General features: G+C 38.9%; 1 protein-coding gene across 1 annotated transcript; it reads right to left on the reverse strand.

The window, feature by feature from the left end:
* Positions 1–169: 169 nt before the first annotated feature.
* Positions 170–1,390, reverse strand: LOC137981656 (QRFP-like peptide receptor). The gene has a single exon (XM_068828733.1). The coding sequence runs from the start codon at positions 1,124–1,126 to the stop codon at positions 170–172; it is 957 nt and encodes a 318-aa protein (XP_068684834.1). The 5' UTR covers positions 1,127–1,390.
* Positions 1,391–12,500: the final 11,110 nt, after the last annotated feature.

Consider the following 12,500-nt stretch of genomic DNA (forward strand, 5'->3'; position numbering starts at 1 on the left):
TAACATTGGTATCAGCTCTGTCAGCTTAACATTTTTGTTTCACTTAGCAAGGGAAGTCGTTTCTAGAGCAGCAACCACTCTTTTTGTTTAATTGTTTTTTTAAAAGAAAAAAATGCATTAGTGTTTCTGTAATGCCATTGTATACGAGTAGGATTGAGTTTACGTTGCATCAGCAGAACACTTGAGAAGTCAATCTTTTGAGGCCTTCACGGTAGTTTCTGCAAAACGCGAAACAGATGCAAGGATTGACGGCGCAATACGAGATGAAAAGAAACTTGAGAATCTCAATATACAAGAGGGTGCCGCAAGGCAATGTGGCATAGGAATATGCTAAATACACAATTGTCAGGGGCAATTTGCAAAACACTAACCCCAACACGATAGCTATGGCTAACTTCAACACATTTGTGTTTCGTTTCTTGCGTTGTATTATAGCATCAGTCGATTGTTGACCTGGAGACTTTTGTAACTTGAGGTTGAAAAGGATGACGGAGTATATTAAGATTAACACGATGATGGGAGTAAAGACAAAACCTATGTAATAGGCAAGAGCAACGTCAGTATCTGATACAGATACTCCAAAGGCTTCTTCCCAATTAAAAACACAAGATACTTCTCCATTGCGTTTCTCGAGCCTATAGCTGAACAGGTTTGGCGACATGGCTGCCGTCGCAACGATCCATGAGGCGAGAATAAACAAAGGACAACGTTTCGTACTGATCAATGGGGAACGGAGGGGAAATACCACAGTTCCAAATCGACCCACTGATATCAGAACCAGGCTCTGGACGGACACAATGAAGGAGACCACATATATGAAAGGAATCAGCTTACACAAAGCATTGCCGAGGACACCACTCTTGAGCCAGAAGTTTAGATACAACTCTGCAACCTGCTTGGGAATGTAGATAAGTGGCACAAGCAGGTCGGACATGGCCATATTGACTACGAAAATGTTGATTGGTTTCCTTAAAGTTTTCGTTTTGTAAACAATTATTCCTATACAGGAATTTCCGACAAGCGAAACAACGGAGATAAGGCAGTAAGCGACGGTTGCTCCAATCTTGTATGTAGTGGGATTCCACTGGAAGGAGCAATTCCCGGATCTGTTTATCGTTGTATTCATGTTCACTGGCTCGTGTTTTAGTTGTTGTTCTGATCAATCGTCTGTTCCGTCTCCTCGTTTTTGTATAAGCAGGTGCTGCTTTATTTATGCTTAAAGTGAAATATCATCTGGGCTTTTGAGTTACAGAGGGAAATTATTGACAATGTTTAATTAATTGCTTGCGAACAACAATGCAACGAGAAATGAGGAAGGTTTTCAGGTGTTTCAAGTTATTATTATATTGTCAACATTTGATCACCCCAAAAGTTGGCTGATATTTGTATTACATCCTCTTGAAGAATGTTGTTATTGCATGACTGTAAGGGACAAAATGTCTCATTTAAAAAAAACTATTGATTAGCTATAGGTTAATTGTAATGGCTAGCGGTGTACAGGTGCACAAGTACTACTCGGAGGAAAAGGACAAGTCTCCGTTTTTCCATTAGCCAATAAATGAGCGAGGCAAGTTATGAATTTGGTCACGTCATATTGAATAAAATTGGAGTTTTCGCGCATTTTTGTCTCGCGTTCTTCTCGTGCTTTGACTTAATTTTGACCCCTCTGGCTTTTTCTTATTGTAAAAAAACCAATAGATGTCAGTTTTCATGCGTCTGTCCTGTTATTGATCATGAATTTCGTCATAACATTGTCAAAGTAGCTGTGGATCCACGAGGCGATATATCAATTACAGGACAATCGCATAAAAAAATTGACATCAATTTTTCGATTCTGACTGACTTGTGTATAAAGGATAATTCATCTTTTGTTTCAATTGCATTTAATTATCGTGACTGACAAATATGCCTTCCTTTCATAAATTTCCGAATTTGGTGTTTCATTTAGCATCATCATAAAGTTTAAAGACAGTCGTCTCGGGTGGTCATAAGGTGAATATTTTCAGTTTAGAAATTTCGTATTCCCCTTACCTAGTTTGTTAAGATTTTATTCCCTATGAGCTTCCGTGCAGATATTCTTCATTCTTTTATTCACATTATCAGGACTTGCATTCTCATGGCACACAATTATATAAATGGACATACCTTGAAATAGCATGCGAAGTCCAAACAAATGGAACAGCTTCGTTTTCCTATCAAGTTATAATTAACAACTATTCACCGAAATGGAGGTGGCTAGCGGTGAATATTTACAGATATACTAAAACAGTGAGATAATATACAGCACAAAAAATTAATAGACCACTTTCGATATACTAAAATTCAGTCCTAAACAAAAAACATCATCTCGAGGCTCTGGGGAATAAACTCATACAAATCCTTATATTTATTCCCCAGAGCCTCGAGATGATGTCTTTTGTTTAGGACTGAATTTTAATATATCGAAATTGGAGTATTTGGATGTTTTCTTCTCTTGTCACGGATGCAAATCGGGACGCCATTTTTTCCCGAGTTGCTCGGAGGTAAATAGTTAACAATTATTATTTCAAATCGAGGCGCAAAACGGCGAGGTAAATATTCTGCCACTTTTCACCGAGAATTCAAAGAATAATTCTTTTAGTATATACTCTCGGAGTGATCTCAACAGTAATTGCAGAAAAAACCATCCAAAGTCGATTTAATTGTTATTTCAATTCATGTGTGGAAAACGTGCAAGCGGCAAAAAGCATGCGCGAAAGTGTTTACAGAAACTTCAAACATGGCAAATCTAAATAACCTTCGTTAAAATGCTCGTCACAAACAGGAAAATGGTCATTAATGACCCAGTTTATTTTGTAAATGCATTTCATGGATATTTCTGCGAAAATTTTATATTCCTTTATATTCTGTAAAGGGCATGGCAGAAAAACTGAACGTCACTTAGTGCAATGGTCTCTTCATTTTTGTTCGGATGATTTGCCGAAAGAAATGCAGTTTTTGAACTAGTCTGGCTAAAAAACCATGAAAGGGATTATTTTATCTACCCTTAGCTGTGTACCAATGCGTTCTAATTATCACTGCTGATGACTATCAAAGTTGCAGTCGTGCGGCCACTTGTCCAGTTCATGTAACATAGCATCTAAGCTGACGGCTTTCAAACGACCGAGTATTGTCAATTTCTTAATCACCATCTTAGCTACTTTGCAATCTTCTTTCACTTTAATCCACTTAACGCTGAGGAAACGGTTACGCCCTTTTTAAACTTCAATTTATTGGATCTTTGTCGATAATTGAGTTTGAAAAGTTACTATATTGTCCCGTTGTACTGTGTAATAAGCTTCTCTATAACTATCCTGTGTCAAATTAAGATATGAGATTGCAGGTGGACCTAGATAATAGGCAGTTTCTTTCGAAAACACCAACTCGACAGACAGCATTTTTACAGCAACGTCTCGCTGGTGAAGATAACGTGCTCTTATCAATAATGCGCTCTTTTCATGTCAATGGCCTTTTTTATACTAGAGTCGCATAATTCACCTGGGCGAACCTGGGCAAACATTTTTCCTGCGGCTGTTAAATTCGTCTACTGTAAAGACGGGCACAACACTCATTATGCGTCTGGACGAACTAACCACTTTAGACGCACTAAACTGGTCACTTCGTCCAGACGAATTATGCTTCTTGTGCCCGTCTTTATACTAGATGAATTTAACAGGCGCAGAAAAAATGTTTGCCCAAGTTCGTCCCAGACGAATTGTGCGTCTCGTATAGCTCGTCCCGTCTTTACTCTAGACGGATAACATGAGAGATGCATAATTCGTCTGGACGGATTATGCGTCTCTAGTATAAAAACGGATAATGAAAACTCAAACACGAAGTTCTAATTTTAATTCTTCCTTAAATGTTTACAAAGGGGCCTAATTTTCATTCTTAATCACCAATAGTCATCGGATATTCTCTTTTTATTTTTTTCCTAAAAAATAAATGAATAATAATCATACTAATAATAACTGTAATACTCCCCATTCAGTCTCTGATCTCAGTTTCCCCGGAAATGTTAAAATCATTGCTTATTGGTTTATTTAAACGATAATCTTTATGTCATACGCTCCTATCCCCCTCATGTAATGCACACTCATGTGTTTAATTTGACATTTTCTTCAGTCTAGTCGGAGTTCTTTCGTTCTCTTTGTTTTAGAAGATTTCTCACAGAAAAACCGAAAACGCTATTTAACGTCGCATCCATTTTGAAACACTAGGGAGCTTACGAAAAGACGACGCCGACGGCAAAGACGACGCTACAAAACAATAGGTTTAGTGAGCAAAAACAATGGCTCTGGACGTGCGTTTTACATTTTGGTACATTTCTTTGCCGTCATCTCCTAATTGACGACGTGAAATGACCAAATTCAAGGTTCTCTGGAGGACGTTCTCACATGACGACGAATTTTTAGTTTCCTCACTACGCTTCCAACCCACTCATACAAGTTTAATTTCTCGACAGTTACTACACATTTTTAACGCGAAACTACATGAAATAGCTTCGTGGAGATATGAATAACGCGAACTTGTCTTTTTAAATGAAGTCTTCGTAGCCGTCGCCGTCCTCGTTTCGTAAGCTCCCTATTGACTCGCGCTACTTCCTTGAGCAAGTTAGTGATCCAGTTTAGACACTGGAGATATTTGAATCAATACGGTGTGACAAAAAAACTGGAATTTTCCTAAGGGCTTTTGATTTTCCTAAAGCTGAATATATTCGTATTTTAAGTAGTTATTTGGTTCCTAGCATTGTCAGATACACAAAACCAGTTTGCCTTTTAATTATTTAGCTTGTGACTGAATTAAAATTTCATACCCCACAGTTTTTGAATAGTCCCCGGCGTATTCTTGTTTTTTTTTTTTACCTAACGGCGAATGTGAAAAGAAAGGGCCTTTAATTAATTAAAATATATACAATCAGCAATGAATGTCCTTTTTTAACATTGGTATCAGCTCTGTCAGCTTAACATTTTTGTTTCACTTAGCAAGGGAAGTCGTTTCTAGAGCAGCAACCACTCTTTTTGTTTAATTATTTCTTTAAAAGAAAAAAATGCATTAGTGTTTCTGTAATGCCATTGTATACGAGTAGGATTGAGTTTACGTTGCATCAGAAGAACACTTGAGAAGTCAATCTTTTGAGGCCTTCACGGTAGTTTCTGCAAAACGCGAAACAGATGCAAGGATTGACGGCGCAATACGAGATGAAAAGAAACTTGAGAATCTCAATATACAAGAGGGTGCCACAAGGCAATGTGGCATAGGAATATGCTAAATACACAATTGTCAGGGGCAATTTGCAAAACACTAACCCCAACACGATAGCTATGGCTAACTTCAACACATTTGTGTTTCGTTTCTTACGTTGTATTATAGCATCAGTCGATTGTTGACCTGGAAACTTTTGTAACTTGAGGTTGAAAAGGATGACGGAGTATATTAAGATTAACAAGATGATGGGAGTAAAGACAAAACCTATGTAATAAGCAAGAGCAACGTCAGTATCTGATACAGGTTCTCCAAAGGCTTCTTCCCAATTAAAAACACAAGATACTTCTCCATTGCGTTACTCGAGCCTATAGCTGAACAGGTTTGGCGAAATGGTTGCTATTGCAACGATCCATGAGGCGAGAATAAACAAAGGACAACGTTTCGTACTGATCAATGGGGAACGGAGGGGAAATAATGCAAATAATGCAGAGGACACAAATGCATTGTGTCCTCTGGACGGACACAATGCAGGAGACCACATATATGAAAGGAATCAGCTACACAAAGCATTGCCGAGGACGCCACTCTTGGGCCAGAAGTTTAGATACAACTCTGCAACCTGCTTGGGAATGTAGATAAGTGGCACAAGCAGGTCGGACATGGCCATATTGACTACGAAAATGTTGATTGGTTTCCTTAAAGTTTTCGTTTTGTAAACAATTATTCCTATACAGGCACTTCCGACAAGCGAAACAACGGAGATAAGGCAGTAAGCGACGGTTGCTCCAATCTTGTATGTAGTGGGATTCCACTGGAAGGAGCAATTCCCGGATCTGTTTATCGTTGTATTCATGTTCACTGGCTCGTGTTTTAGTTGTTGTTCTGATCAATCGTCTGTTCCGTCTCCTCGTTTTTGTATAAGCAGGTGCTGCTTTATTTATGCTTAAAGTGAAATATCATCTGGGCTTTTGAGTTACAGAGGGAAATTATTGACAATGTTTAATTAATTGCTTGCGAACAACAATGCAACGAGAAATGGGGAAGGTTTTTAGGTGTTTCAAGTTATTATTATATTGTCAACATTTGATCACCCCAAAAGTTGGCTGATATTTGTATTACATCCTCTTGAAGAATGTTGTTATTGCATGACTGTAAGGGACAAAATGTCTCATTTAAAAAAAACTATTGATTAGCTATAGGTTAATTGTAATGGCGAGCGGTGTACAGGTGCACAAGTACTACTCGGAGGAAAAGAACGAAATACATTTACAAAAAACAAATTAGAGGCAAAGCCAACGGACATCGTTATTTCTTTTATCTAAATTCCCCCTTGAGCCAAGGTTTCTTTCTGCTCTCAAATTTGTCGAGTAGTCATACTCACATGACTAATCGACAAAAGTTGAATTCGTGAGGAGCACACAAACTGATAAAAACATATTTGAACACATCTGAAAAGAGCGCACGAATGATAGGAAACACCGATTAATTAATTCGGCACCTAAAGTATTGCTAGTGAGAAAAAAAAAACTATTTGGCTAGTATTTCGAGGATATAGTAGAAACGCGACATATTCTGAATCACAAGCTGCAAGCAACCGCAGCTTCGTATACGAGTCAAAAGCATAGACTGATATAGGGCCGTAGCCAGACTTCATGCAGAACAAGACGACGCAATTTTCGAGCGCCCAAGGCGCGAACCGCCAGGGAGGGTCTGGGGCATGACCCTTTTTATACTGTAGATGATCAGGAGAAGTCTTAGGTTTCTTAGATGATATACAGATCGAATCACGCTCACTTATCAATTATCTGTTTCGATACACTCTTGCTTATATTCTTCAACTTTGAGACAGCCATGTCATAATATTTTCATCTCTTATCATACTTGTAGGACTAAGAAGTCACTAACTTTCACGATTAAGAGTAGTAAACTTCTCCCTTAACAGTTGGAAAAGCGAACGTTTTTTGCCCGTAGTTTATTCTTTACTTAAAGCTAAGGCAATCCCTCTGTGACGAGAGGCATCCCATCTCTTCAAAACAGAACTGCTGTCAATTTCCGTTGGTTTGTGAATCTATGCTGAAGCAAGCCCGTTAAGCCTCGCAATAGCCATGCTTGTTCGGCACCAGGTTTTAAGCCTTCTCGGTGAGCTGAAGGTGCACTCGCATGAACAGGAGCCAACTGGAAGGGTCAACAGAAGCTGTAAAATGGTCGATACATTTGAATAGAATTCTTCATTGCAATGGCTCACTGCTTGTTGCAAGCTTTGGATTTGCTTAGCATCGGAGTTGTTGTTCTTTATCTTCCAACGCAGTAGCTGTTGGAAAAACAAAAAACAAAATGTTCCTTTTATATAGATAAACGAATCGCTATCCTACAATTGCTCACTCAAAGACATAAATTAAGGAGTCAGTTTCCTTACCTCTTGCGCAAATTCGGCGTTATTAGGGAGTTCGTCTCCAAGACTTTGTTCTATTTTTGCTACAACAGTTTCATCTAACAAGTGCAACTTTGCGGGATGAGGAAACTGGCCAGCAATACGACTTTGATCTCAGGCTTCTGGAAATCTTTCATTCAAATGCTGAATCACATGATCAATGAAGTTCACTTTATAGTGAGTTGCCATGGGAACCAATTTCTTTATAGCCGTATTAAAGTGTGTTTCCTGTAGACCTAGTAGCCTACCAAATTCCAATTCTATATTTTCGAATTTTCCATAATACACTTTGTTTGGCCCTCAAATTTTGCATAAGCTATTGTTTTCAAATGCTCTTGGGAATATGCAGTGTCCCCAAGAGCATTTGAAAACAATAGTTTATGCAAACTATGGGCAGCAAACAAAGTGTATCATGGGGCATTCGAAAATAGAGTACTTTTAAACTAGTCTTGGATTATTAAAGTGGGTTCTGTGGTCGCTTTGGAAGCAAAGGAAACGGATAGGGAAAGAAACAATCTTATAGGATGGCAGTTTGAGGATACGAGCTTGTACTTCATCATTACACCTTCGACTAGACTTGGACGGCCGGCCAGTCGTTGACCGGTATGAGACTTGGAAGACAGAAGGACACCAGGTTTGCTTTCTCCAGAGATTGAGATTCATTGACCTAAAAGAAAAACTTAACTAAGCAAGGGGTATTGGCTTCTTCTATTGTGTCAGGCATCTCCATTTTAAATCGAAACTGATCCCCGATTGCCTTATCTTGAATCAAAGTGACTCGTCGAATATCAGCATTTAAACTTCTCTCAGATATGTGCCGGCGGACTCACTGTAGGCTCGATTGAAGACGGACATTAACGATCTCTGCGCTTCATCGAAACTGAAAATCTAAGAAACTATTGATTCAACTATTCTCACAACTTCAGAATTCGGAAATAGGGAAAGACATACTTGGGGTGATTTCGAAAATTGCGGGTAAACGGTATCGACCTAAAATGACTAATTATAATCCCATGCTATACCTACAATAGCTTAAATGCACCAGTCACTACCCATTATCTCTCTCTAACACCTACTGCATCCCAGGCCTTGTCGCCCTTGTGACGTAGAAATATTTGATTTCAGGCTTTTTAGCTCCACTCAGTCGCCAGAAATTCCATTCTTAGGAGGTCGTAAGTGTATAGGCCTGAGTCAAATAATTTATCCTGCTTCAATCAACACTTGATACTCTTAAAAACTGGATGCGCAATGCATCCTTTAATCATGGTTTAAGGACGTTCGCGCCAAAATCTTCCTACTGTGAGATTTTCTTCATTTCTCGCCTAAAGTTAGTTCATAAAGTACTTACTCCAAAAATGAAAAAAAAATTGGGGGTCACCGACTTTGTTTCGGAGAAAATGGCAGTGGAAAAATGCCTTAATTTCGAGAAGTCGGTCAGAATGGCGAGATGGAAATAAACTGTTAGAGTGAGGGTTTCCGTGCATAGGTTTTAGGAGTGGGATTTTTAGATAATTGCATGCCTCTAGGGATGTCGTAAACAGGAGAGTTCAACCTCGACGAGCGTTTTCGTAAGCTCTATCCGTTGCAACCACTACTGGAATTCGGTGGCACGAGGAAAGAAACTGTTAAAAAAAGATAACTTCCTACGTTGAGAATTTTTTCATTTCATCATATTTTGTAGATAGTAAGTAAAGTAAGTGATTCATGATTAAAAAAAATAGGGGTCACCGACTATCTAAACGAGTAAAATCGATGTGATTTTGCAAAGCTCTTGGAAAATTTCGTTTGTCACGTTTTTGCGTGACCCGTCGGGGAACGACTGGAACCCAAGAGAGGATCGATCGTTGAAGGGATGAAAGGTTTTTACCCAAAATCTCAAATAAAATTACAACTTATTCACACCATTTGCAGATTTATTTGCATCTGTCCATCCACTGCACAGAGAGTGTGCCTGTAATTCAAAATCAGAGTCTAGAATGGTGAACACAGGTTACAGTATCACTGAAGGCTTAAAGTAAGGTGAACTTTGAGTAATGATTGGCTTAAACAACAAAGATGGCTATACCTGAACTAGCCCTGGATTGGGGTGAACATCACATGCCAGCAAAATCCCATTGACTACCACTATAAAAATCTACGTGATCCTATGACAAATTTATGGAAGGCAAAGCCAGTTCAGTTTATGTGATCACACCAACAAACAAAGATAAAAATACCTGGGCAAATTCACCTACATGCAAGGAGGAATTCCTCTTCCACCAGTGGATTGGTCCTTCGTTTGCCTTCGTCTCCTGCAGTAACCTGCTATCAGGCTCTATTTTAGTTTCGCGTGGTACGTAATGTGGAGTTGGCGAAACGAAAAATAAAGCCTGACCAAATTCCTCTTCGAAATTCCTTCCGCCCACTTTTTTTGATTGATTGACATGTCCTTAATCGGCCAATCAAATTTACTTCCATTACACCAATACACGCGTGGACGGCAGATTCTTGTTTTGACCAGAGTTAATTACCGTGGGAGGAATATTATAAACGAATTCGAAGGTTACCGTTGGCTTTAATTTGAGAAAAACACATTTGAAGCATGGGGAATGTTACTTTCTGTACCTTTTCGACGACTATATTGCGGCAAAGGCCGGTGTAATTCTTCCTCCGAACTTCACTGAATATGCAATCTTTTAAGCTTGACATCCTAATTTGTAATTGAGATAACCTAGCATTTTGTCGTTGGACGGTTTGCAATACATTTTTAACGAAAAAAAAAGAGAAATACATTATTCATTATTCCTTTAACGTGTTTGCCCTTGAAGGTTTCTTTGGTGATTTTTTCGGGTAATATTTTCAGTTGCAGTGTATTTCTAGAAGTGCGCGCAGTAAAATCATGCTAAGGCTAGTTTGGCTGTTAATTTTTTGATGGTGTACGAACAGTAAGATGGACTCGCAAGGTTTCTTTTATTTTTGTACAATTGGTCTCTCTGGAAACATGCCATTTTAATTTCTGGAGTGCGAGTTTTAAGTTAAATCAACTCGAAATATTATGAAGCAATCTTGACTCCAAATTGAGCAAACAAACCGTGTCAGGTACAGTAAGTAAATAAAGCCGTTTGATACACAGTTATTCAAAACATGCATTCGCTTAACTTGCGATTTTATCAGCATCTCCTCCTGTTCATATATATGTCCATTGTCTCATTCAGGGAACCAATATGCATCGGCTTTCATTGCCATTTGAAAGAACCAGCTATTTAGCTTTCAAAACATCAGGGAAGTTTGTGCCAAAGTACTTTCAACCACATGGCCACAGAGCTCGACAACGGAATCGCTAATTTCACTCTTTCCAGACATTCAAACCCGATTCTGGACAAGTTACGAGATGTTTCAGATGGCATATCTCCATTTATACAAACAAAATCAAGTTGCACCGTCCACGTCATTGTAAGAACAAAAGGCAGCAATTTTTTTCGTACACTTATGGCGGATTAGTCTCGAGGACTTCGCGAGAGCTCCGCGCAATCACGATGGCATTTTCACTTCCGGCGTTTCAACAGCCAATCACATTACGAGTTTGGTCGGCCAAAATTTGGCCGACCGTCCGGAATTCTTGAGAGACTTTTGGTCAGGCCCAATTTTAGCGATCGACGACATAAGAGAACATATGGGCGAAGCTAAAAATGGGCCTGATCGCAGGTTACTCCTGCAGAATTTGCGACAGCAATTGTCGAATATTTTAACTTTGTACTGACTCAGATTCACCCCCATTTCTTTCTTTTATTCATTAGAAAATCCTACAGGCCCTATGGATCTCAGAAAAAAACTTGGGGCGAACTTTTAATCATATGTTTTCATATGTTCGTACAATTATTAAAAAGAAAAAAAAAACAAGTTAATACCGTAGTTGTTCTGTTAAAAGCTTTAATATCGGATCATGAAGTGAATTGAAATGATAATTTTGCACATGCACGCTCTGATAAATTAGAATCACAGGACGAGAAGATAAGTACATCACATTTGTAAAGAGATCAAGTGAAAATTGAAAGAACTGAAAGACGGAAGCACCGTGCATGCATTGTACTTGTATGGGGTGTCTTGAAAACAGAGACCGCTAAGACCCTCTAAGACCCCAAAACTTAAAAACAAAGACCCCCCAATTTTTTTTCATATTTTTAGTTTTGTTGTTGTTGTTGTTGTTGTTGTTTTATGGGAGGGGGAGGGTTAGCCATTCTTGTACAGGAGGGGTGGGGCAGAGGGCATTGACTTAAATATTGATTGATTCCTGGGGATTCACCATTGACCAGTAAAATCGTCTGGCACAGAGCAACGAAATAGCGATTGGTTGACGGCATGAATTGAAGTCCGACCTGATACTGGTAGAAAAAATCGTTTCACGCCATAATTATCAACCATAGCGTTAAAACTGGAATTTTTTTTTTGGCTCCTTAAAACGGCGATTAACAGCTCAAGGTTTTATTTGCAATTGCAAAACGTTTATATATCTGAGGTAAGACACGAAAGTAATTTTTGAAATCCTTTACGAGTCACCAGCCTTGTGTTTAGAAATCGAGAAATTTGAAGGACTTCATGCAGTGATGCTGATTTTTCAAAAGGTTCTTTTTTTTACCCAAGACTACACAACCATTTAGCCAAATAATTCGGATGGAATGATAATTGCATAAAGGTAAGCGATTTTCCGAATTTATTGACCAACTGGATGAAAACGGCGCTTACCGTTTACTACACAGCATTCCATCCCACATATGTACTCGATCTTGTGAGAAAGGGCCTGGAAACGGAACGATTCTCGCAAATGGTAAGGGCATTTCACGAATTCCGTTCCGAACGGAAAAAG

This window comes from Montipora foliosa, chromosome 13, assembly GCF_036669935.1.
Source record: "Montipora foliosa isolate CH-2021 chromosome 13, ASM3666993v2, whole genome shotgun sequence".
Classification (NCBI taxonomy): Eukaryota; Metazoa; Cnidaria; class Anthozoa; order Scleractinia; family Acroporidae; genus Montipora; species Montipora foliosa.

Excerpts from the sequence above, each read along its gene's own strand:
- LOC137981656 (XM_068828733.1), bottom strand. The coding sequence starts at position 1,126 with ATGAATACAACGATAAACAGATCCGGGAATTGCTCCTTCCAGTGGAAT.